The 27,927-nt window shown below is 37.6% G+C and overlaps 1 protein-coding gene across 2 annotated transcripts; it reads right to left on the reverse strand.

The window, feature by feature from the left end:
• Positions 1-27,872, reverse strand: Klra17 (killer cell lectin-like receptor, subfamily A, member 17). Of its 2 annotated transcripts, NM_001111310.1 has the most exons (8): positions 27,715-27,814; positions 22,148-22,315; positions 19,829-19,918; positions 18,723-18,944; positions 17,438-17,580; positions 13,708-13,811; positions 338-493; positions 1-258 (listed from the first exon to the last, which is right to left on the reverse strand). In NM_001111310.1, the coding sequence occupies exons 2-7, from the start codon at positions 22,257-22,259 to the stop codon at positions 358-360; spliced, it is 807 nt and encodes a 268-aa protein (NP_001104780.1). In that variant the 5' UTR covers positions 22,260-22,315; positions 27,715-27,814; the 3' UTR covers positions 1-258; positions 338-357. The 2 variants fall into 2 exon arrangements, with proteins under 2 accessions (NP_001104780.1, XP_063142527.1); XM_063286457.1 differs by lacking the exons at positions 19,829-19,918; positions 22,148-22,315 and having other exon boundaries at positions 1-493; positions 27,715-27,872.
• Between the last annotated feature and the right edge of the window lie 55 nt (positions 27,873-27,927).

Below are 27,927 nucleotides of genomic sequence, written 5' to 3' on the forward strand. Positions count from 1 at the left end.
TTTCAAGTAACAGGATTTATTCTAATCATAATGAAATATACAGGTTGGTTATTGGGATTTGATTTAATTGTATAAGAGTTTAAGAAATCAGAAAGTGCAGAGTCCTGGAGACTTTGAAGCAAACCATGTCCGTGCACCAGAGAAAATGTGTCCTGTCTTCACCAGGATGGAAGAAGCCTCTGCTCTGCCACATCAGATTCCAGAGAACATTCCCACACTCTTCCAGCTCATCTCGCTGTTTGCACAGCAGACTAAATCCTGTGAACAAAACACCTGTTTGAAAGCAGTCACACATTATTAGAGGAAACAAATGAGGATCAGCACATTCCATTTTTACCTTTAACTCTTGTTGGAGAGTCAATGAGGGAACTTATCCAGTCTCTTCTGACAAATACATGGGTAGGGGTTGGAGCACATAGCATTTTCTAGTCTTGCTTTAGATAAGAACATACAGTCTCCATCCTTTACATTGTATTTCTTTAGGTTCAAGGATCTAAAGAACAAAATCAATTGGCAACTGTTTAATTTTGAAAATTCCCTGAAATAAGTCATGTTTTTTTAAAATTCTATTTGCAAAAGTATATGGAATATAGAACTACTAATCATAAGTTCACCACATAAATGTCTTTTCTCTAAGCTCATAAAAGGAAATGGTCTCCTAATCATGCAAAATGTTTCCATCTTATTTCAGACTCCCAATTCTTTGGTAAGCAGGTAAAATTTATTTATTACCAAAGAATTATTTTATGCTAAACTTTCATTCACATTAATATTTTAATCAATAAAAATTCTAGAATAATAATAAAACAGATGTGGTTGTCACGTAGAATAAGAACTTATATATTTATGTTTAAAAGTGAAAGGGGAGATTTGACATACCATCACATATGATGACTTGTATGTTTTGTGTGAAATTGTTTCCCTTTCTTCCTGCTGACCTCATAATTAATGAAGCTGAGACTTCATGGAAACATGGTAATCTAATGAACTGCCTGTATGCAACACAACTCTGATTTCTGCAGGATGGTATATCAGAGACCACAACTATCCTTCTTTTTAAAAAATGCAGGTACATAAAATAATATTTTAGAAAACAGAGATAACTACCCTTAAAACAGAAGGACTATGAGTTCTGGAACAGCTTGGGCTATGTGAGAAAACAAGAATTACTTAATAATTAATTATTCGTATTCTCTATTATAAACTAATGGAAATCAGATTTAACCCACCTGAGTTGTTAGCAGGACAACTTAGATGGTCAGGGCAGCACTGAAGCCAGTGTTTCTCCTAAGAAACCTACAAGTTACTAAGTAAAGAATGCACTCAAAACTGAGATTCATAACACTTAAGTCCAGCCAGGTCTACTAAGAAACAATTGTAGTTTCAGTATTTGGAAGATGAAAGTGGAGTATTTAAGATTCAAAGAAAGCCTTTCATACATAGGAAGTCGAGCTTAGTAAGGGTTATAGTGTCTTGGTCATAGAAGGGGAGACAGAACATGAAACCCACTGAAACTACATGGGCTGAGATTTCATTTTTATTTCCTTTTTAATTTTTTTCCTTTTATTCTTTCTTTTATTGGATATTTTCTATATTTACATTACAAATACTAATCCCCCTTTCTGGTTTCCCCTCTGGAAACTCCCTATCCAGTCCTTCCACCCCCTCCCTCCATAAGGGTGCCTCTTCACCCACACAACCACTCTCTCCTGCAGACCAGCACTGATATTCACTTGTACTGGAGCATCAAGAGTTCATAGGATCAAGGGCCTCTCCTCCCATTGGTGCCCAAAATATGCAGCTGGAGCTAAAGGTTGCTCCATGTGTACCCTTTGGTTGGTAGTATGTGCCTGGAGCTCTGGAATGTTATGCTATATGATATTGTTGTTCTTCCTATTTGGTTGCAACCTCCTTTGTCTACCTCATTCTTTTCTTTAACTCCTCCATTGGGAAAGCTGTTCTCAGTCCAATAGTTGGCTATGAGCATCTGCCTCTGTATATATCCAGCTCTGGCAGAGTCTCTCAAGAGAAAACTATATCAGACTCTTATTAGCATCCACCTCTTAGCATCCCCAATAGTGACTGGTTTTGGTGACTGTCATCAGGGAAATGTGAATCAAAAAATCCTGAGGAACCACCAAAAGAAAATCAATCAAAAAACGGGATCTAGAACTAAACTGATAATTCATAGCACAGAAATCTTAAATTGCTGAAAGGACCTAAAGAAATGCTCAAATTCCTTAGTTATCACTGAAATGCAAATCAACATGACCGTGACTTTCCATCTTATAGTAGTCAGAATGGATAAGATCAAAACATCAGGGGACAATACATGTTGGCTAGGATGTCGAGAAATAGAAACTCTCCTCCATTCCTAGTAGGATTACAAACTGGTACACCAACTCTGGAAGTCAATTTAGAGATTCCTCAGAAAACTAGAAATAGACCTACAGAAAGAGCAAGAAATAACACTCTTGGGGATCTACCCAAAAGATTTCCCACTATGCCACATGGCACATGTTCCACTATGATCATATCAGCCCTATTTGTATTAGCAAGAATCTGGAAACAACCCAGATGTCCCAGGACAGAAGAATGGATACAGAAAATATGCTACATTTACACAATGGAATACTACTGAGATATTTAGAATAAGGACATCCTGAGAATTGTAGGCAAATGGAACTAGAAAATATCATTCTGAGTGAAGTAACTCAGACCCAAAGAACATGCATGGTATGTTCTCACTGATAACAGTATATTAGCCAAAAATACACAAACACAGTTAATAAAATTCAAAAATGTTAACAAACTGAAGGGCCCAAGTGAGGAAAACTCAGTCACACTTCAGAGAGAGGACTACAAGAGGAGAAGAGAGGGAGGGACAGGGGATGTATAAGGACATGGGGTTGGCGGAGAGAAGAACATGATGTGGTATTGTGTGGGAGAAAAGGACTGAAGCCCTGAGGGCCAGCAGAACGAATGATAACTGGAAAACTCAGGTGGAGGGAGGTTGGGAGAAACTTGTAGAATATTCCAGAGAGCTGGAAAGTGAGAGACTATCAGGACTCAAGGGTTACCATTGATAAAAGGCTCCACAGTGTGGAAGGGGACTTACAGCACTAACCTGCAACAGAGAGACAAAGTATCAAGTGAGACATAGGGTTGCCAGCCCAGAATCAAAGCTCTGACCCTGTCTGTAAGAAATTCAGGCATGGAAATGGAGCAGAGCTTGAGGAAATGAAGGTCCAAATTAACCAAATCAGAAATGAAAAGGGAGAAATAACAACAGAGCCAGAGGAAATTGAAAAAATCATCAGATCCAACTACAAAAGCCTATATTCAACAAAACATGAAAATTTGGAGGAAATGGACAATTTCCTAGACAGATACCAGGTACCCAAGTTAAATCAGGAACAAGTAAACCAGTTAAACAACGCCATAACTCCTAAAAAAATAGAAGCACCCATTAAAAGTTTCCTAATAAAAAAGAGCCCAGGTCTAGATGGGTTCAGTGCAGAATTCAATCAGACCTTCATAGAGGAACTCCTACCAATACTATCCTAACTATTCCATGAAATTGAAACAGATCGAGTGCTACCGAATTCCTTCTATGAAGCCACAATTACTCTTATACCTAAACCACACAAAGACCCAACAAAGAAAGAGAACTTCAGAATAATTTCTCTTATGAATATAGATGCAAAGATACTCAATAAAATTCTTGCAAACCGAATCCAAGAGCACATCAAAACAATCATCCAACATGATTAAGTAGGCTTCATTCCAGGGATGGAGGGATGGTTTAATATATGGAAAACATCAACGTAATCCACTATATAACCAAACTGAAAGGTAAAAAACACATGATCATTTTATTAGATGCTGAGAAAGCATTTGAAAAAATTCAACAACCCTTCATGATAAAAGTCCTGGAACAGGGAATCAAGGCCCATACCTGAACACAGTAAAAGCCATATACACAAACCAGTAGCTAATATTAAACTAAATGGAGAGAAAGTTTAAGGAAACCCACTAAAATCAGGGACTAGACAAGGCTGCGCACTCTTTCCCTACTTATTCAATATAGATATCCAAGTCCTAGCCAGAGCAATCAGACAACTAAAGGAGATCAAAGGGATACACATTGGAAAAGAAGAAGTCAAAATATCAGTATTTGCAGATGATATGATTGTATTCTTAAGTGATCCCAAAAGTTCCTCCAGAGAACTACTAAACCTGATAAACACCTTCAGCAAAGTGGCTGGGTATAAATTTAACTCAAATAAATCAGTAGCCTTCCTCGACACAAAAGAGAAGAAGCCGAAAAAGAAATTAAGGAAACGACACCCGTCAAAATAGTCCCAAATGATATGAAATAATTTGGTGTGACTTTAACCAATCAAGTGAAAGATCTGTATGATAAGACCGTCAAGTCTCTGAGGAAAGAAATTGAAGAAGATCTCTGAAAATGGAAAGATATCCCATTCTCATGGATTGGCAGGACAAATACAGTACCAATGGCCATTTTACCAAAGGCAATCTATAGATTCAGTGCAATCACCATCAAAATTCCAACTGAAATCTTCATAGAGTTAGACAGAACAATATGCAAATTCATCTGGAATAACAAAAAACCCATGATACCTAAAACTATCCTCAACAATTAAAGACCTTTAGGGGGAATCACTATCTCTGAACTCAAACAATAGTACAAAGCAATAGTGATAAAAACTGCATGGTATTTGTGCAGAGACAGACAGATAGACAAGTAGAGTAGAAGTGAAGACCCAGAAATGAACCCACACACCTATGGTCACTTGATTTTTGTCAAAGGAGCCACAATCATCCAATGGAAAAAAGGCAACATTTTCAACAAATGGTGCTCGTTCTACTGGAAGTCAGCATGTAGAAGAAAGCAGATCGATCAATTCTTATCACCCTGTACAAAGATTAAGTCTAAGTAGATCAAGGACCTCCACATCAAACCAGATACACTCAAACTAATAGAAGAAAAGTGTTGAAGAATCTCAAACACATGAGGACTGGAGAAAATTTCTTGAATGAACACCCATTGCTTATGCTCTAAGTTCAAGAATCGACAAATGGGATTTCATAAAACTGCAAAGTTTCTTTAAGGCAAAGGACACTGTTTTTAGACAAAATGTCAACCAATAAATTGGGAAAAGATCTTTACCAATCCTACAACTGATAGAGGAATTATATCCAAAATATACAATGAATTCAAGAAGTTAGACTGCAGGGAGACAAATAACCCTATCAAAAAATGTGACTCAGAGCTAAACAAAGAATTCACAGCTGACGAATGCTGAATGGCTGAAAAACACCTAAAGAAATGTTCAACATTTTAGTAATAAGGAAAATTCAAATCTAAACAACCCTGAGATTGAACATCACACCTGTGAGAATAGCTAAGATCAAAAACTCAGGTGACAGCAAATGCTGGCAAGGATGTGGTGAAAGAGGAACATTCCTCCATTGTTGGTTGGATTGCAGACTGGTATAGCCATTCTGGAAATCAGTCTGGAGCTTCCTCAGAAAATTTGACATTGAACTACCTGAGGACCCAGCTATACCTCTCTTGGGCATATACCCCAAGGTGCCCCAACATATAACAAAGACACGTGCTCCACTATGTTCAAAGCAGCCTTATTTATAATAGCTGTAAGATGGAAAGAACTCAACAGAGGAATGGATACAGAAAATGTGGTACATCTACAGAATGGAATATTACTCAGCTATCAAAAACAACGACTTTACGAAATTCATAGACAAATGAAAGGAACTGGAGAATGTCATCCTGAGTGAGATAACCCCATCACAGACAGACACACATGGTATGCACTCATTGATAAGTGGATATTATCCCAAATGCTCAAATTACCCTTGATGCAAAGAACACATGAAACTCAAGAAGGATGACTAAAATGAGAATGTTTCACTCCTTCTTTAAAAGGGGAACAATTATAACCATGGGAGGGAATAGGGAGGCAAAGAGTAGAAGAGAGGCAAAAGGAACACACATTCAAAGCCTGCCACACATGTGGCCCATAGATATAAAACCACCAAACTAGATAAGATGGATGAAGCAAAGAATTGCAGGCTGTCAGGAATTGGATCTAGATCTCTCCTGAGAGACACAGCCAGAATATAGCAAATTCATAGGCGAATACCAGCAGCAAACCTCTGAACTGAGAATGGGACCCTGGTTGAAGGAATCAGAGAAAGGACTGAAAGAGCTTGAAGGGGCTCGAGACCCCATATGAACAACAATGCCAACCAACCAGAGCTTCTAGGGATTAAGCCACTACCCAAAGAATATACATGGACTGACCCTGGGCTCCTACCGCACAGGTAGCAATGAATAGCCTAGTAAGAGCACCAGTTGAAGGGGAAGCCCTTGGTCCTGCCAAGACTGAACCCTCAGTGTATGTGATTGTTGGGGGGAGAGTGAGAATGGGGGGAGGATGGGTAGGGGAACAGCCACAAACAAGGGGAGGAGTAGGAGTTAGGGGTATTTTGGAAATATCCAATTTAATAAAAGTGGAGGGAAAAAAATAAAAAGACCTGTGGTTAAAACATTTGGTCCCTATGTAGTCCCAAATCATTACAGGAAATTAACAAGTATAACAAAATATTCCACTGTTATCTTTCCTTCCCTTCTCTTAGAAATTCTGAGAAAAGCAATACTCTCTTTGCACAGATATGGAGTGGTTTTACCACAGTCATCATTATCTATATTTGTGACACTGAAAATACACAGCCTCTTAGATAATAATTCCATTACAGATAAATCAATAGTAGACAAAAAGTGAAATGGGCAGTTATTTAAGTTTAAAGCATATTGATTTAAGCCAAGGTTTTTGAAAACAAGGTTTATTTTCCAAAGTATACACAATACGGACTTAATAAAAAGTTCATCAATAAAACTGTTAATTTTCACTGAACTCATAAAAAAAAAATTCTTGGGCCAGTAACATTGTCCACACAAACCAACAGCCTGAGTTCATACTTCACACCCCACAAAGTAGGAGAAAAATAACTTAAACGGTGTATTAGGTGGCACAACTACATTCTTAGGATAACATACTTTCAAATGTAGACTAAAATATATAACCTTGTTATGACGCTATGAAAAGTGAGGCAGGCCACTCACTTTATCATTTGGGTGGCTAAATTAGGAGGATTTAAACCCAAGTTACACATGGCTATAGAAAAAGGTCCTAATCAAATATTAACTAATAATTAAAACCACACTTGATGCACAGTCAGGATCATCAACACAACAGGCTTAGGCTTCAGCAGAGCTGTCACTTCAGAGGATCAGCAGAGGCTGATCAAAAGTGAGAAAGACGTGCCACGTGCCCAGGCACTGAACAATAGTTTCCTAAGAAAACAATCAGTCTAGATGCCATGCCTCAGACTGTTTCTAGAGCTATTTGCAAAGAAATCCAGAAAATGTCCTAAAGAAAATGACATCATGAACAGAAGACAACAGAAATAGAACATTAAATCCACAAGAGTAGAGGCACTAGAATTATCATTAGCACGTGTAAAATAAGTATAACTGACATCTTTCAAGAGATTGAAGATAGGCTAGGCATGCCTGCCTTTATTCCCAATACCTGACAGAGCTAAGAGGATCACGATTTCAAGTAATGCCTGAATCTTGAGATGATTCCTTATCTAAATAATATGAACAAAATAACAAAAATTCCATTTATTTTATATTATATAGAAAGCTATTTAACATATATCTACATAAAAACTTATTAAAGAATAAATAATAATGAGGTGATTTCTGAAAATTTGTATTTCTAAAAAAAATCAGCAACCAGAAAAAATGATAAATATATAATTTGAAGGCAGAAGGTAGAGGATTCAAGTACAACGTTGAATGAGGATTGAAAGATAAGGGGCATGAGAGAATAAAGGATAGATTAACCAAAACTAAGGATATGTAAAGGTCCCTATAAATACAAGATAGTAAGTTCATAGATGATCAAGACAAAACAAACTCCATTATTCCTTGATTCCTTGGTGGTTTGGAGTGGTGTGTGTGTGTGTGTGTGTGTGGGTGTGTGTGTGTGTGTGTGTGTGTGTGTGTGTGTGTGTGTGTGTGTTGTTTGTGTAGTTGTTTTGGTTTTGGGGAGGGGAAACATTTTTTTTGTGATTTTTGTGTATTTTGATCACCTGATTGATTTTATTTCCACTTTTTTGTTGTTTGGAGGAGAAAGAAATAGAAGGTCCTTGGGTGAGTAGGAAGGTGGGGAGGAACAGGGAGCACTCAGTGAGGAGAGAACCCATTCAAAATAAGATTTGAGTTTTTAACAGGAACCCAAGTGCAAGGCAAAGGACACTTCAAGAGGAATTACTTACTGGTCTGGGAGATGACAAGGGTCTCCTACACAGCACAGGTTACTGCTCCTCCCCTTGGGTATCCATCATAAACTCATGGAAAGCCCTACTGCTGAAGATACTTCCCACTTTAACACCAACACATAGAGAAGTCAATCCCAATCAATATGGAAATATCTTCCCCTGGTCTGGCTTTCAAAGTGCTAGAAACAGTTTTTGCTGGTTGCAGAGGAGAAAAGATATGAGTAGACCAATTCAGCACTGGAACCTGCATGCTACAATGCTGACCTGTTAAGCAAGATATGTTGTAGGATAAATTGATGCTTTCTTATTGGAACTAGGTCCTTTACGATAAGAGGGAACCATGTCGGATGGTGTAATCCAACTCCAAAGCCTGAGATTGAAGGTGGTCAGAGGCCACTTGGGCCAATTGTCCTGCTATGTAGTCAGTGGGTAAAATGTGTTCCTAGTATTTATAGCTATGGCCTAGACCTGTGCTGCTCTCAACTCCATCAAAGATGAATCTTTTTCTCTCTTTTTTTGTGATGTTATGCATTTACATTTCAAATGATATCCTGTGTCATTGTTACCGCACCACAATCCCACATCCCATCTGCTATAACACCCTTACTTTCACCTACAGGAGGGTGCTCCTCCACCCACTTACCAATCCCAGTCTCACCTCTCTAGCATCGCCCTATGCTGGGGCATCAAGCCTCCACAGGACCAAAGACCTCCCCTCCCTCTGATATCAGATAAGGTCATCCTCTGATACCTATATATCTGGAACTGTGGATCCTTCCATGTATACTCTCTGGTGGGTGGTTAGTCTCTGGGAGTTCTAGATGCTCCATGTAGTTGATATTGATCTTTTTATGGAGTTATAATCACCTTCAGTTCCTACAGTCTTCCCCTAGCTCTTCCATTGAAGTCCATGGGCTCAGTACAATGGTTGGCTATGAATAACTGTATCTGTGTTGGTCATGTGATAGTAGAACCTCTCAGGGAATAGTCATACCCGGTTCCACTTAGCAAGCACTTCTTGACATCAGCAATAGTATCAAGTTTTGGTGTCTACAAATGGGGATGGATCCTTAGGTGGGATAGTCTCTGGATGGCCTTTCATTTAGTCTCCTTCCAACTTTTGAACCTGTCTTTCCTTTGTAAAGGAACATTCTGGGTTAAAAAAAAATTTGAGACCAGTTGGTGGCCCCATACCTCAACTAAGGGCCATGCCTATCTATTGGATGTGGTTGTTACAAGTTCTATGTCCACTTTGCTACATATTTCATCTATAGTCATCCCCATTGGGTCCTGGGTACCTCTTGCATTCCTGGCATCTGAGACTTTCTAGTCATTACCTGTACTTCACATCCCTCACTGCTACATATTTATATTCAATTTCCTGACATTCTTCACATCTCTCTTGTTTCTAACAGTACTTGATCCTACCTCCATTTGATGTCCCCTTTCTCTCTTCCTCCCAGGTCCCTCCTTCACTCTACTTCCTATGATTATTTTGTGCCTATTCTATGTAGGATTGAAGCATCCACACCTTGGTCTTATCTCTTTTTTTGTTATTATTGGCTACCTTTTCTTTAAATTTCAAATTTCATTTCCCTTCCTAGTTTCCCATCAATAAACCCCCTATCCTATTTCCCTCCACTTATTCTTTAAGGGTGTTCACCCTCCAAAACCAACACCATTCCTACTCCTCTTCCTGACATTCCCCTACACTGGGGAGTCCAGCCTGGCAAAACCAAGGGCTTCTCCTCCCCTTGGTGCCCAACAACGCCATCCTCTGCTACATATGCAGCTGGAGCCATGGCTATATCCATGTGTAGTCTTTGGGTAGTGGTTTAATCCTTAGAAATTCTGGTTGGTTAGTATTGTTGTTCTTATGGGGTTGCAAGCTTCTTCAGTTCCTCTACTCTATTCTCTAATTCCTCCAACAGGGACCTCATTGTCACTTTAGTAGTTTTCTGGTAGCATTTTCCTCTGTATTTGTCATGCTCTGGATGAGTCACTCATTAGACAGCTATATCAGTCTCCTTTCAGCATGCACTTATAGGCTTCATCAATATTGTCTAGTTTTAGTGGTTATATGTATATGTATATATATATATATCCATATATACACATATATATGCATATATGTACACACACACACATATATATACATATATAAATATGTATATATATATATATATATATATATATATATATATATATATATATATATATATGTATACATGCTGAATTCCCCAGTGAGGCTGTCTCGGGAATAGCCAAATATAGCCAAATAGCCATTTCTTGAGACTTTGCTCCAACGTTTGTCTCTATGTATAGTCCTATGTATATTTTTGTCCTCCCTTTTTTGAAGGAGTGAAGCATCCACAATTTGGTCATCTTTTTTCTTGTGCTTCATGTGGACTATGGATTGTATCTTGGATAATTAGAGCTTTTAGCTAGTACCTACATCTCTTATTTGGAAACCATGTGTATTTTTTTTTCTTTTTTCATTTTTTTTTTGTGATTGGGTCACCGCACTCGCGATGATATTTTCTAGTTCCATCCACTTACCTATGAATTTTATGAAGTCATTGTTTTTGGTAGTGGAGTAGTACTCAATTATATAAATGAACCATATTTTCAGTATCCATATTTCTTTTAAGGGACAACTGGATTATTTTGAGCTTCTGGTGATTATAAATAAGCCTGCTAAAAACATGGTGGAGCAACTTATATTTTGGAACAACTTTTGGGTGTATGTCCAGGAGTGCTATAGCTGGGTCTTCAGTTAGAACTTTTTCCAGTTTTCTGAGGAACTGCAACCTTGATTTGCCAAGCGGTTTTACCAGCCTGCAGTCCTACTAGAAATGGAGGACTGTTCCACTTTCTGCACATCCTCATCAGCATCTGCTGTCAAATTTGTTTTTGAATCTTAGCCATTGTAATTGGTATGAGGTGGAAACTCAGGATAATTTGATTTCCTGTCCCCAGTGACTAAGGATGTTGAACATTTTTTAGGTTCTTCCTGATTATGCAAGATTCCTTACATGAGAATTCTTTGTTTAGCTCTGAGTCCCATTTCCATATGGTTATTAGGCTCTCTGCTGTCTAACTTTTGAGGTTTCTGTAAATTTTAGATATTAGCCCTCTATCTATTCTAGGCTTGGTAAAGATATTTTACAATCTATAAGTTGTGATTTTGTCAAAATTATAGTATTCCAACTTCTAGCCAGAGCAATTAGACCACAAAGTAAATCAAGGAAATAAAAATTGAAAAGGAGGAAGTCAAAATATCACTCTTTGCAGATATTATGATAGTTTACATAAGAGACCACAAAAAATGCTACCAAAGAACTCCTACAATTGTTGAAGAACTTCTGCAAAGTGCCTGGATATAAATTGACTCTAACAAATGAGCCTTCCCCTACTGAAAGAATAAATGGGCAGACAATGAAATTATGGAAGCAACATCTTTCACAATAGTCACTAATTATATAAAATAAATTCTATCAAATTAATAGGCTTCCTAAACTGAAAGAATATATAGACTGTGAAAAATATGAAAACAACACCCTACACAATAGTTTCAGATATTATGAAAAAACTTTGGTATGAATCTAACCAGGTAAGCGAAAGATTTGTATGACAAGTACTTCAAGTCTCTGAAGAAAGGAATTGAAGAATTCCTCAGAAGATAGAACAGTCTCCCATGCTGATGCATCAGCAGGTTTGACATAATAAAAATAGCCACCTTACCAAAGAAGTCTAAAACCAAAATATTCAGTGAAATCCTCATCAAAATTCCAATACAATTCTTCACAGAGGTATAATGAGAAATTCACAAATTCATTTGGAATTAAAAAAAAGGTAGCAAAAATTATTCCCAATAATCAAAGAAGTTCTGGGGTGACCACCATTTCAGACCTCAAGCTGTTCTACAGAGCAATAGTGATAAAAAAAGCTAAATGGCATAGTATTTGTGCAGAGAAATGCACATAGATCAATGGAATAGAATTAAAGAACCAGAAATAAACCACAGCGTATGGTCACTTCAATGTTCACAAAGAAGTTAAAACCATTCAGTGAAAAAGGCAGCATTTTCAACAAATGGTGCTGGGTTACCTAGAGGGTCACCATGTAGAAGAATTCAAATTGATTCATTCTATTTTCCTTTTCAAAGATCAAGTCCACGTTGATCAAGGTCTTCTACATAATAAAAAGATATGCTAAATCTAATAGAAGAGAAAGTAGACAAGAGCCTGAAACACCTGGGCAGGTAACAAATTTTGCTGAAAAGAACACCAATAACTCATGCTATATGATGAACAATCAACAGATGGGAACTCATAAAGCTGAAATGCTTCTCTAAGGCAGAGAACCTTCTTTACATAGCAGGCTATAGTCCATGTAGAGTTGCAGAATTTATCACAGGGCATAGGAGAAGTGTATATGTGCTGAGCCCTAAAGGAGACATCTGAGTCAACTTATTTGCCTCCACACAACCAGCAAATTTCAGAGGAGAGCAGAGAAGAGGAGATAGAAAAAATGTAAGAGCAAGACAAGGGGTAAAGCTCTGTGAAATTCAAGCTTCTGAACAAGAAGAAATTTCTGCAAATTTATTTCTTCCCAAGAATCCACTATTCTTAGGTGACAGCTGCATGCAAAAAAGAGATAATGCTTTATTGAGTGGTTGGCCACCGGTATGTTTCCTTGTTCCAGTGGAGTGCATACAACTATGCACTTATAGACAGTTATGAAGATATAAGTGAATATAATGCATGTTTGAGCTTTTAGAAGGGGTAGGGTTTGATATGTTCATATATTTTTGGAAGTAAATATGATATTCAATAAAAATACATAACAAAGATAGTCATGGAAGAGTTTTCTAACAAATTATAAATAATCAAACTACTAAGGAGTTTCTAAACACCGTAAGTGAATGGCAGGCACATGTATATATAATATAAGCTGAAAACAAAAAGAAATGTAACATGAATGTCTGAATGACTCAGGTGCAATGTATCTGTCATGATCATTTGGTCACTCCACACTATTTTTAGTTATTGGCTTTCTAGAGCCTTTCTTATATTACAAGAAACAGTTCTGAGATGTATGCAGTTTTAAGCCACTTTTTGTCAGTTCTGTGAACATACAACTTGCCTCTGCAACACTTTCTCAGAGACTGCCTTATGCTACATGTCCTTAACTATAAGCTCAGAGAATATGAGGAAAGACATGTGAAATGAGAAAAAAGCCTTTGCACACAAACCTCCCAGTACCTACACCAGTCTTAGTCTTAAGAGTTTGGAAACTCACAATTCAGATTGGCCATTGTCAATCCATGACCATTCCTTTTCTGTTTTATTATATGACAATCCAATCCAGTACTGGTATGAAAGAAACTGTAGCCGAAGGAACTTCTATAAAAGAAACAACACACCATATGATGAGTTTTCTGTAGGTTTGGTGAAAGAACAAGCAAGGTAATTTCCCACCATTCCAGTATCATTCTGTGCTGTCCTGTTCTCTCATTCATCAATCCCACCATGTTCATTTTGGAAAGGACTTCCTACAATAGCACATTTAAATCAAAACTAAGTTCTATAAGCTATTCAATATAAAACCTTCAAGTGTCCTGAGATATTACGATCATGGCATGCTGTGTGAGTATGTTTCTTAGACCACATTTCACTAAGTATGCATGACTAGACTAGAAGTCACAATCTTCCTATTTAAGGGTAATTTAATGCTATTTTTTGATTTAGCATTTTTGGACTGATGTATCAATTTCTTTCAGTGCTTTATCTATGCCTGAACTAAATAGAAATTCTTAATGTAGGAATCTTGAATGGTCATGAAGCACATAAATGTATATTCAATGTCTTCAGCAACCAGAGAAATGCAAATCAGAACAACTCTGATACCTCACTTTGCACCAGTAGGCATGGTTAATATTAAAAGCTCAAGTGATAGCACATGCTAAGAAGGTTATGGAGTAAGGAGAACACTGCTCCAGTGTTGGAGGGAGTGGAAACTTCCACAATGTCTTTAGAAATAAATTTGGAGGTTTACCCGAAAAGTGTAATATTTCTAATTCAAGAATAAGGTATACCACTCCTAGACATATACCCAAAAAGTGTGCAATCATTCCACAAAGTCACTTGCTCAATTATGTTCATAGCAGTGTTCTTCATAATATCCAGGAACTGAAAACTTCTTAGATGTCCCTCAATTGAAGAATTAATAAAATATGTAACATCTGCACAATGGATTAGTAGTCATCTATGAAATACAAAGACACCCGGTTTACAGACAAATGGATGGAACTTGAGAATATAATCCTGAGGTTGCCAAGTCCCACGAAGGCATTTTTGGTATGTTTTAACTTATGAGTGGACATTAGTCATAAAAAAGAAAATGTTTTTGCTACATACCACAGACCCAAGTTGTCTGGACAGAAAGAGGGGCACAAGCAAGAATTCTTGAGTCTCACTTGGAAGGGGGAATGGAATGGTTATGGAAGGCAAATGGAGAGAGGGAACTGAGCAGGAGAGGGGTTCATGGCGGGAGTGGAGTTGCAGCTCCATGTGTGGGGAAGCATGGGAGTATGACCTGATGGTCATGAGAATCAGTGGAATTCAGCAACTGCTGAGGATGTCGGTAAGGAACATCTTCTGGAACGTGGTGACCAGTGATAGGAGAGGCACACAATAATCAGTATGGGTGTATTTAGCTGAGACACTTATGTAGACTGGTGAGAAAGCTGCCTGTAGCCAGGAAAGAATCCCTGGAGAGCAATAGCAATATCAATATTGTGACAAAACATTTGAAACAAACTCACCCTGTCTATAAGAAATACAGGATTTGGAAATGGAGTAAGACTTAGGGAGCAGGCAACAAATAACTGGCTCAAATTGAGACCCATCCTGTGGAAAAGCATTAATCCATGACCCTATTAATGATATTCAGTTATGCTTGCAGACAAGAGTCTAGCATGCTGACCTCTGTGAGACTCTACCAAGCAGCTTAGTCATGCATAAACAGGAACCCAAAGCCAAACCATGGATGGAGCTTGGGGACCCTTATTGAAGAATTGGAGGATGAATTGTGGTCCCTGAAGGGGATAGGAGCTCCACATGAAGACCAAGAGTAACAACTAACCTGGACCCTTGGGGAATCTCAGAGACAGACCACTAAACAAGGAATATATATAGGGCTGTACCTTGGCTTCCCAGCATATATGCAGATTTGTCTTCTTTTGGTATCTGAACAATTGCAGCAGACAAAAGTTGTTGGCTGTATATGAGTTATATTCTAACTGAGCTTCCTTGTCTGACCTCAGTGGAAGAGTATGCACCTTGCCTGGGGCTCCTCAAGGAGATCTATTGCCTGGCTATGTTCATGGGTTTGTACCAAGAAGGGAGAGAACTCAGGTAGGGTGAGGGAACAGCTTTTGCCATGCCCGCTGCCAGTCCTCTATTTTGCTGCTGCCAAGTCAGACCAGGCTGAGCCAGCAGCAGACTGACTAGCTGGCTAAGGATGTTAGAGGGCTTCTGGTGGCAATTTGGGAGAGCAGATCTCTTCCCCAAGATACAATGTTACAGTTCTTATGACAGAAGCTCTCAGACAATGGAATAATTCCCGCACACTTTTAATCCTTAACATGATTATTGAATATAGTTTTGGGATGGGTCAGTGTCTGACAGAAGGTACTTCCTATTGGTTTCTCCTGAGAGTTTGGGAAGACCTCATCTTCAAATCCAGGGGCATGGACCTATTTCTTTGACTGATCTGTCTTGAGCCTATGTGACCTGTGGTCATGTCCTCACATATAGAGTAGGTGTTTTGAGTATTGCTCTATGTGAAAAGTCTGTCTCAAATATCTCTATAGGGTTCAGTGGGGGGCTGCAGCTAGATGCCTTGATCTGGGAGACTGGGAATTTGCCTGATGTTCCATTTAGGCTTTCCAGGGATTCGATCTATCTTGAACAGGAATCAGGGTACCTTTCACAGTACACAGCCCAACCTGCAGTCTTGATGTGCCAGGGTTTGAGAAAACAGGGGGTAAAATAATTTTATTCCTGCTCCTGCTCCTTCTCTTGCTACTGCTGCTGCTTCTGCTTCACAACACTGACAACAACAACAACAACAACAACAACAACAACAACAACAACAACTATCACTACTACTACTACTATTACTACTACTACTGCTACTACTACTACTACTACTACTACTACTACTACTACTACTGCTGCTACTACTATTACTACTACCACTACCCAAAAATAGTAAAAATTATAAAAATTGTTTACAGTTAGTGTACCAAATGGATACTTATTCTATTATTTGTAGTTAAACATACTTTTATGTTATTATTTGAACATGTATTCAGTTGATATATAAATATACTGTGTTATAAATAACAATGTATTCAAGGTGAGCCTGCCATCATTTCTCTAGAAAAATAAAGACTTCAATGAGATTTCATTAGTAATAATTAAAACAGGAAATGTCAGATATTAAATTATAAAACATATGAATACTTTTCAGTAAAGGTAGGGATAGTTTCAGTGAAAATCACCATGGGCCTAACTGGTCAAGAACTTAATGACACATTTTTCATATCATCTCATATTACAAACAGCAACAGAGGTCAGTTACTTTTCCTTTTGGCATCTGATTTCTCATCTCAGGAATTCTCACTTCCAGTTGCAAAGAGCAAACATTAGACAGAAGGAGTTTATTTAGAACTCTATGTAGAAAATAACTCTCAGCCAAAGGATGTGCTGTATGAAAGACTTAAACTTAATCAGTAAAAGGCATGCTCTCTGAGGGACTCTCTTCTAGGCTCCTGAGTAAGTGAGTAGACTGAAAGACCTAAGTGTATCTGTAGTAATGGGTCTCCCCCTAGAAGACCCTTGTCCCAACATTTTGTTCATATTATAGGAAAATCATATACAAATGAAAAATATGAATTTAGTATCTCCTTTTTCAGGACTAGACACAAAATCGAACAGAATTAAGGTGCAAGTGTCTACAGTACCAGTTCGTCCTCATCATCTATCTTCAGAAGGAATAAGCTGGAATCCTGGCAGGTCTGTTTACATCCATTCCATGCTTTTGTGTCCAGGATGAAATAATAACATTTTATACCATAGCAGAACCAGTATATTTCAACATTTTTGCCTGTGAAAGTGAAGTTATATGGTTAAATATATTATTTTCTGGAATTGTGTTATTAGAACACAATATTAATTAAGGTTGTGAAGAAAGAAAGAAAGAAAGAAAGAAAGAAAGAAAGAAAGAAAGAAAGAAAGAAAGAAAAAGAAAGAAAGGAGGAGTGGATGGGGTAAAATCTCCCAGGTCCCAGAAAATGAGATTCTATAATGTCCAGACCCCTGCACATTTATGAATTATGCAACATTGTTGATAACACTAGAGATATAGAAACATTTCTTGGGTCAATAATGTATCAATAAATAGAGAGAAGAATACCATTAATCCTTTAAAGGGAAATTCTTTTTCTGGGCATGATAACTTATTCCTATAACCTGAGTACTCTGAACAGAGAGACAGGAAGATAACTATCAGTTTGGGGTCATCCTAAGTTAAGTAATGACTTCCAGGCAATTCTTGGATACACTTTGAGTTCCAAGTCAACCTGGACTACACAATGATATCATGTCTCACATGAAACCCAAGAGAGAGATGCTGAACTAAGTATGTGTCAAACATGGATGAACTTGAAGATGGTGAATAAAGGGAAACACACCAGGACTAGGACCATACTTTATGATTCTTATCAGACTAGGTTTTTAAATCAGCCTAGTTCTATGAAACAGAGGCTTTTAAGATACCAGGAGCTGGAGGGCAGGAAATGAGCACTTGCTATTCAGAAGAAGTTAAACTGATGACAGAATTCTAGATATGCTGTAATGCATTGTGTCCACACTGTTCCACAAAGTACTGTGAACTTAGCATTGTGCCATGTTTTTGTTAAATTCTCTTATCTTGAGAGAAATGAGAAGCATACAAGGGAGGTTTTGATGTTGATAGTCTGTTCTCATGATTATGTTGATGATTGGTAATTTCATGCCCAGCGGGCAGTAGAAGTGTCAGAGATACACTGGCTTCTAGAAACTATAAGATTCAGCTAACTTAAATAGGGATTTCTGAGCTGCCAGTTCCTACATGAAATAAGGAACCCTCAAATGATTTACCAAGGCATCACCAACATCTTAAGCTGAAGGTTAGACATCAAAGCTTCCATGAAAGAAACAATAAATGATAATGCAATTCTGTATTCATGGTCCTCCCTCGCTACATACCTGTGTGCTGAGAGGAAGGTAAAACAGTCTTAGTTTCACTGTACCATTTTGTCTGTTCTCTGTTTAGAGATTGAAGAAGATCATTGCCTTGACTACAGTTTATAGACATATTTCTTAGCATTTCCTCCTTTAAATCGATATTACTTTGCATGGTGCTGCAGTTATTGATGGGGCTTAGAGTTTCCTCCGGCAGTGCATGTTTTTCGTGATTATACTGAAAAACTAGATTAGTCACAGATGAAACATCAAAAATGCCCATAAGCAGTACATAATAAACTTTAAGATTAGATAAAAAGCTTTATGTTGACAGCCAACACATATTATTCTTTTCATGGGTACATAGTATTTACAAGTTACCCCTTCTATTGTCTCACTATTGAAACATATACATCAATTTTTCTCTACAGTTAAGTTGACTATACAAAATAATACAGCTGAATAAAATTATGGTGGGAATAACTTTCAATCATTTCAGTTTTTAGCACAAATTTCCAAATAAATACCTAAATAAAATATACAGCTACTTTTTAACCCACCATGAAAATTTGAACTAAAGAAAAACTTTAATAAATGGGACACCTGTTATAGGAGCGTATGGAATACAAAATATACACATGTTTTTAACAGAGCCTGGAAGTGATTTTCTCTTTAAATGAAATTTATCCTTTAATAGCTCTCTACTGATGAAGACTTTTTACTTAACCATAACCTCAATATATATATATATATATATATATATATATATATATATATTAATGAAAATGAAAAGAATGTCATAAGTTCTTTGCACAACTGTGTCTTAAAATATTTTTACATAACATTAACGTCACCTGAGTGCATAAGGTAGACTATTACCAAGTCATCAAAAGGAATATGACCAAGAGTGAGAAAGAGTAGGGCAGCTCCTAATAGCCTCAGAGCTGACAGATTAGGTATGAAAGAGAACAGAGCACTGCACCGTGTCAGGAAACGTTATTAAAGTTCATAGGTTCTGAGTCATCCCCTAATTGTAGGCAGGACAACGGACAGAGTGTATAACTGCATCATCCCTGTCCAAAGCTATATTTTAGGCAGAAGTTCAACAAATATGTACTTCAATTACTCACTCTTTGTCAACAATACTGCAACAGTTACCAGCAGAAGGGAACAGAGGATTCCAAGAGCTATCACAATGAGCTGCCAGGGGACTGAACTCTCTTAAATCAACAAAACAAAGCAAGAAAAACAACACCATTAAAAGTGCACATCTAAATATTATTTATATTTTTGTACAACATGAAAAGAAGGGGAAATTATGCTCAAGTCAATGATACAAACAGGCTGTACAGATGCTCTCAAAATTGTAGATTTCTACCTAAAATACACCCACCGAAGAAATACTAAATGTTTGAAGTTTCACAAAATTCTGAACTCATTTCTGCTTTAGCCTTGTATGGTAAATCCTCCCAACTCAAAATAGAAGTAGATGCATGACACACATGTGCCCTCACCCGGTTCTACAGGAACAAAAGTGCATTCTATAGAAGGCATTGGAGGCATAGATACAATCGCAGTACAAGATAACAAACTGGAGCATAGAGTCCACCAAGAGAGATAACTGAGGGTTGAGAGGAATGAAAGATGGATGGATGTTCCTGAGAACTGGTAGGGAACCACAGCTGTTCTGGACCTGATCTTTATACATCGCCATCCTTGAAAGGGCATATAAGTCAACTATCTCTTTTTCTGTATAAATTTGATTTTTCTCTATAAAACACTAGACATTTTGTTGAATGTAAGGTACTCGGAATCTGAAAGTCATGCTTCTGGTTACTACTACTTCAAACAAGAAAACAAACTCAGCACGGAACTGAGATGTAACAGTGTGTAAAAAACTAAAACACTTAAAAACTAAAAAAAAAAAAAAACAACACAAAATAAAAGTGATGTTTCTGCTTTTTCATTAAGAAATGAAATTATGGGGGTTGGGGATTTAGCTCAGTGGTAGAGCGCTTGCCTAGCAAGCTCAAGGCCCTGGGTTCGGTCCCCAGCTCCGAAAAAAAAATAAATGAAATTATGCTTTGATTTCTTTGACATTTCAGGAACTCACAGGGTTTAGTCATTCCCACAGCCACTAATCCTCTCATTCATTCTCCCTTCATCTTCAACCTTCATTTGGAGATTTCCTAAGCTGACAGATAACTTTTGTTGCCTGTTGTATTAGATGTTGCGGTATTTACAATCAAAACACTTTCCTCAAGAATTAAAGCATTGTTTCTATTGCATAAGCTTCATTTCTGTAGCATTTTGTTTCTCTAGAAACTTTACTCTTTTTCAGATTCTAGTTCGTCTGTTAGTTTTAAAGTTTTCAAAATTTTTCTTGACTACACTAAAAAAAAATCTTATGGTTTCTCACTTTTTTTATTTTTATTTTTTATTGGATATTTTATTTCAAATGTTATCCCCTTTCCCACCCCCACTTCCGTCCTTCCTCCACTGCTTCTTTGAGGATGCTCTCCGTCTGACTCACACACTCCTACCTCAGTACCCTGGCATTCCTTTCCTCTGGGGAAATGTGCCTTCACAGTACCAAGGACGTCTCCTCCTATTGATGCCCAGACAATGCTATCCTCTGCTACATATGCAGCTAAAGATATGGGTCTCTCCATGTGTACTCTTGGTTGGTGGTTTAGTCCATGGGAGCTCAGGGATGGTTTCATTGGTTAATATTGTTGTTTTTACTATTGGGTTGCAAACTGCTCCAGCTCTTCAGTCCTTTTTCTAAGTCGCCCATTGGGTTTCCAATACTCATTCTGATGGTTAGCTTTGAGCATCCCCATCTGTATCAGTAAGTACCTTGCAGACCCTCTCAGGAGACATCCATATTAGACTCCTGTCAGCAACCATTTCTTGGGATCAGCGATAGTTACTGGATTTGGTGCCTGCATATGGCATGGTTCCCCATGTGGGGCAGTCTCTGGGTCTCCTTTCCTTCAGTCTCCGCTCCACACATTGTCCCTATATTTCCTCCAGTGAGTATTTTGTTTCCCTTTTTAAGAAGGACTGAAGCATCCACATTTTGGACTTCTTTCTTCTCACTTCTAGTTTCTACAGATTTTTTTTTCTTACACATTCCCATTGTTCTATTCTCCTTATCTGATTTATTTTGTAACTGGCTAGCAACTAAAGGGTAGAAGTGATGTTATAATTCTTTCTTTTTTTTAATTTTAAAACTTGATTGCTGTATATTTTAAACTTAGTTTTGAACAATTTTGTGCTTGATTATCCTCCAACTAATACTTCCGATTCTCTTCTACCATTGTCCATAATGAATCCGAGATGATATGGAAAATTATGAATTTCAATAGAAACCAGTAGGATATTTTTAATTGTTTAAAGTTTAAAATGCATGAAATCAAATAATTTTGGACACTTAAAACACTTACCTCTGTGGCCAGCTTCTCTGGGCCTTTGAGGCTCCTTAGGCCTCACTTGGTTCTGCATTTCTGAAGATTTTTTAAATCTCACAGTTGAGTAAGTGACCTCCTGCTCACTCATCTTGGGAGTGATGTATGAAGTAGATTTTAAGTTAAAATGCGGCCTTGAGTGATTTCCTAAAAAGAAGTTGAAACAATTCGCTTTTGGTATGGTACCTGGATTTGATGATACAGAGGGCTGGCAAAGGGTGGGGTCTAATCCACTTAATGATCCAAACATCCTGACGTGGAATGAGCCCGATTTTCATCACAGGTTAGAATACTTTGCAAATTTCTGTTTAATTTGTTTTTATTTCTGATGTTCACAGCAGTTTTTGTTACGAAACATTATAAAGACTTAAAAATTTACTAAGTAATTATAATATTGAGGCAACTCCTTTGTTCTATATATTCAGCTCATAAAATGTTAGGTAAAATTGGTACCACAGATGGGGATTGCATTGAATCAGTAGATTGCTTTTGGTAAAATTGCCATTTTTACATTATTAATCCTGCTAATCCATGAGCATGGGAGATCGTTCCATCTTCTTAGGCCTTCTTCAATTTCTTTCTTCAGAGTCTTGAAGTTCTTATTGTACAGATCTCTTACTTGCTTGGTTAAAGTCACGCCTAGGTACTTTATATAGTTTGGGTCTATTATGAAGGGTGGTGTTTCACTAATTTCTTTCTCGGCTTATTTCTCTTTTGTGTAGAGGAAGGCTACTGATTTATTTGAGTTAATTTTATACCCAGCCAGTTTGCTGAAGTTGTTTATCAGCTTTAGTAGTTCTCTGGTGGAACTTTTGGGATCACTTAAATATACTATCATATCATCTGCAAATAGTGATATTTTGACTTCTTCTTTATAAATCTGAATCCCCTTGATTTCCTTTTGTTGTCTGATTGCTCTGGCTAGAACTTCAAGAACGATATTGAATAAGTAGGGAGAGAGTGGGCAGCCTTGTTTAGTCCCTGATTTTAGTGGGATTGCTTCAAGTTTCTCTCCATTTAGTTTAATGTTAGCAACTGGTTTGCTGTATATGGCTTTTACTATGTTTAGGTATGGGCCTTGAATTCCTATTCTTTCCAGGACTTTTATCATGAAGGGTTGTTTAATTTTGTCAAATGCTTTCTCAGCGTCTAATGAAATGATCATGTAGTTTTGTTCTTTCAGTTTGTTTATATAATGGATCACGTTGATGGTTTTCCATATATTAAACCATCCCTGCATGCCTGTGATGAAGCCTACTTGATCATGGTGGATGATTGTTTTGATGTGCTCTTGGATTCGGTTTGCCAGAATTTTATTGAGTATTTTTGCATCGATAGTCATAAGGGAAATTGGTCTGAAGTTCTCTTTCTTTGTTGGGTCTCTGTGTGGTTTAGGTGTAAGAGTAATTGTGACTTTATAGAAGGAATTCGGTAGTGCTCCATCTGTTTCAATTTTGTGGAATAGTTTGGATTGTATTGGTATGAGGTATTCTATTAAGGTCTGATAGAATTCTACACTAAACCCGTCTGGACCTGTTCTCTTTTTGGTTGGGAGACCTTTAATGACTGCTTCTATTTCCTTAGGAGTTATGGGGTTGTTTAAATGGTTTATCTGTTCCTGATTTAACTTCAGTACCTGGTATCTCTCTAGGAAATTGTCCATTTCCAGCAGATTTTCAAGTTTTGTTGAATATAGGCTTTTATAGTAAGATCTGATGATTTTTTGAATTTCCTCTGAATCTGTAGTTATGTCTCCCTTTTCATTTCTGATTTTGTTAATTTGGAAACACTCTCTGTGTCTCTCATTAGTCTGGCTAAGGGTTTATCTATCTTGTTGATTTTCTCAAAGAACCAACTTTTGGTTCTGTTGATTCCTTCTATGGTTCTTTTTGTTTCTACTTGGCTGATTTCAGCTCTGAGTTTGATTATTTCCTGTCTTCTACTCATCCTGGGTGTATTTGCTTCTTTTTGTTCTAGAGTTTTTAGGTGTGCTGTCAGGCTGCTGACATATGCTCTCTCCTGTTTCTTTCTGCAGGCACTCAGAGCTATGAGTTTTCCTCTTACCACAGCTTTCATTGTGTCCCATAAGTTAGGGTATGTTGTAACTTCATTTTCATTAAATTCAAATACCAATCCAATTCTTCAAAGAGTTAGACAGAAAATTTGCAAATTTATCTGGATTAACAAAAAACCCAGTATAGCTAAAACTATTCTCAACAATAAAAGGACTTCAGGGTGAATCACTATCCCTGAACTCAAGCAATATTACAAAGCAATAGTGATAACTGCATGGTATTGGTACAGAGACAGATAGATAGACCAATGGAACAGAATTGAAGACCCAGAAATGAACCTACACACTTATGGGCACCTGATTTTTGACAAAGGAGCCAAAACCATTCAATGGAAAAAAGATAGTATTTTCAGCAAATGGTGCTAGTTCAACTGGAGGTCAACATGTAGAAGAATGCAAATCGATCCATCCTTATCACCCTGTACAAAGCTTAAGTCCAAGTGGATCAAGGACCTCCACATAAAACCAGATACACTCAAACTTTTAGAAGAAAAACTAGGGCAGCATCTCGAACACACGGGAACTGGAAAAATTTTCCTGAACAAAACACCAATGGCTTATGCTCTAAGATCAAGAATCAACAAATGGGATCTCATACAACTGCAAAGCTTCTGTAAGGCAAAGAACACTGTGAATACGACAAAACGGCAACCAACAGATTGGGAAAAGATCTTTACCAATCCTACAACAGACAGAGGCCTTATATCCTAAATATACAAAGAACTCAAGAAGTTAGACCACAGGGAGACAAATAACCCTATTAAAAATGGGTTGCAGAAATAAACAAGGAATTCACAGCTGAAGAATGCTGAATGGCTGAGAAACACCTAAAGAAATGTTCAACATCTTTAGTCATAAGGGAAATGCAAATCAAAACAACCCTGAGATTTCACCTCACACCAGTGAGAATGGCTAAGATCCAAAACTCAGGTGACAGCAAATGCTGGCAAGGATGTGGAGAAAGAGCAACACTCCTCCATTGTTGGTGGGAATGCATACTGGTACAACCATTCTGGAAATCAGTCTGGAGGTTCCTCAGAAAATTGGACATTGAACTACCTGAGGATCCAGCTATACCTCTCTTGGGCATATACCCACAAGGTGCCCCAACATTTAAAAAACACACGTGCTCCACTATGTTCATAGCAGCCTTATTTATAATAGCCAGAAGCTGGAAAGAACCCAGATGCTCTTCAACAGAGGAATGGATACAGAAAATGTGGTACATATACACAATGGAATATTACTCAGCTATCAAAGACAATGACTTTATGAAATTCATAGGCAAATGGTTGGAAATGGAAAATATCATCCTGAATGAGCTAACCCAATCACAGAAAAACACACATGGTATGCACTCATTGATAAGTGGATATTAGCCCAAATGCTTGAATTACCCTAGATGTCTAGAACAAATGAAACTCAAGACGGATGATCAAAATGTGAATGCTTCACTCCTTCTTTAAAAGGGGAACAAGAATACCCTTGGCAGGGAATAGAGAGGCAAAGATTAAAACAGACACAGAAGGAACACCCATTCAGAGCCTGCCCCACATGTGGCCCATACATATGCAGCCATCCAATTAGACAAGATGGATGAAGCAAAGAAGTACAGGCCGACAGGAGCCGGTTGTAGATCGCTCCTGAGAGACACAGCCAGAATACAGCAAATACAGAGGCGAATGCCAGCAGCAAAGCACTGAACTGAGAATAGGACCCCCGTTGAAGGAAACAGAGAAAGAACTGGAAGATCTTGAAGGGGTTCGAAACCCCATATGTACAACAATGCCAAGCAACCAGAGCTTCCAGGGACTAAGCCACTACCGAAAGACTATACATGGACTGACCCTGGACTCTGACCTCATAGATAGCAATAAATATCCTAGTAAGAGCACCAGTGGAAGGGGAAGCCCTTGGTCCTGCTAAGACTGAACCCCCAGTGACCGTGATTTTTGGGGGGAGGATGGCAATGGGGGGAGGGTGGGGAGGGGAACACCCATGTAGAAGGGTAGGGGGAGGGAAAACGGGAAAGGGAAAAACATTCGAAATGTAAATAAGAAATACTCAAGTTAATAAAAAATAAAATAAAAAAAAAGAAATACAAAAAAATTGGTACCACTGAAAATCATTAAAAAACTTTTAAAGAAACTATTAAATAAAAATGAGTCAAAGCATTAGGAATAAATAAAAATGTTGCTCTGTTACAAACACATAAACATTGAATATTTTTACAGTCTTTTTTTTTATATATGGCTCTCAGAGTTTCCCAGACAATACCTTCAAAGGAATATTTGAAAGTGAATATTTCAGGTGATCTAAGACGTGTAAGTATCTCTTCATGGAAGCCAGAATCAGCTGAGATGTACTTTTCCCTCTAGCCACAATCTACACTTTGTTCTCTATGCTTGTAACTTGTGAATGGATGCAACCAGAAAAGATCCTACTGAGTGGGATAATCCAGACCCAAATACACAAAACTAAATATTGTCTCTCATGTGAGGCTCCTGGCTCAAAGTCTTCAGAAATCCTATGTAGCCTCTAGTAACTGCAGCAACAAGAAAAGTAAAAAACTGGAAATGGCTGGTTGGGTATGAGAGCAACAGAGAGAAGCATAGAGGATACAATATGAAGTTTAATCTCTAAGCATTCTATGTACACAACCATCTCACATAGAATATACATGATGTAGCAAGAGGAGGATATATGAAAATAAATTTTGTTACTATGCAGCATACATGAGCTAATGCCCATGAAAAATTCAATCTGATAATAGATAACAATGTATTAGTAAATAGTAAGTATTGGTCACTGACTTTACCTTTACATTAACTACTGAGATGTGAGACAGCAGATAATAAAGATAATACACTGCACATATTACAACATTCTTCCCTTGTTTTTAATTTATGAAGTTTTCTGGGGTGATTTACCTGTTCCCTTATTTTTTGACAAAAAATCCCTTTCAATAAACAATTCTCTTTCCAAATTGTTTTTTTTTCTTATTATTATTATTATTGTCTCTAGGGTGGAGCTGGCTGAGCAAAGGTTCATCTGTCCAGAAGCCAACTTTACAAAGTGAGTTCTCTCACTCCACCTTAAATGTTAGTTGGATTAAATTCAAGTATTTGATCAAGGTTGTTTAGCAAGTACCTTTACAAACTGATCCATCTCACCTTGGTCCTATCGTGACATTTGTCAGATGGATAATATATACACATTTGACACAGTTAAAGAGAAAATAACTCCATAGATCCCTCGCTCTTAACTTCTTAGCACACAATAAAGTTCACATCATACCGTGAAAGAAAATCACCAGTGCAGAATAACAGTTTTCACATGCTGCCAGAGTTAACCTGATCTAACAGAAACAGCAGGGTTTCTTCATCAATCCTATTTTCATGTCAAGCCATGGGAAATTCTCTAAAAAATATTTGATCATTGTTAGGAAAACAATAAAAGCAGGTATTTTTACCTGTGTCTCTATACCGAAGTGATTCTGTTGGAAGGTATTGGTCTCCCAATTGGAAGCAGAGTTGACTTTTCCTGGTCTATATCCACAAAGAGGCTCCCACATGAAAGGCAAAACTAACTTTCCTCTCAGTGATACTCAACCTCATGACTTTCTGCCCCTCCTCTCGACCAAAGTGAAAAGAGGAAATTGTTTAATGAAAGCTAACTCTGAGAG

This window comes from Rattus norvegicus, chromosome 4, assembly GCF_036323735.1.
Source record: "Rattus norvegicus strain BN/NHsdMcwi chromosome 4, GRCr8, whole genome shotgun sequence".
Taxonomy (NCBI): Eukaryota; Metazoa; Chordata; class Mammalia; order Rodentia; family Muridae; genus Rattus; species Rattus norvegicus.

Coding starts and splice junctions, on each gene's coding strand:
- Klra17 (NM_001111310.1), bottom strand. CDS start 22,259: ATGAGTGAGCAGGAGGTCACTTACTCAACTGTGAGATTTAAAAAATCT. Junction 18,945..19,828: donor TGCAGTATTGTTGACAAAGA/GTGAGTAATTGA, acceptor TGACTAATCTAG/TTTTTCAGTATAATCACGAA. Junction 13,812..17,437: donor TAGATGATGAGGACGAACTG/GTACTGTAGACA, acceptor TTTCTTTTATAG/AAGTTCCTTCGGCTACAGTT.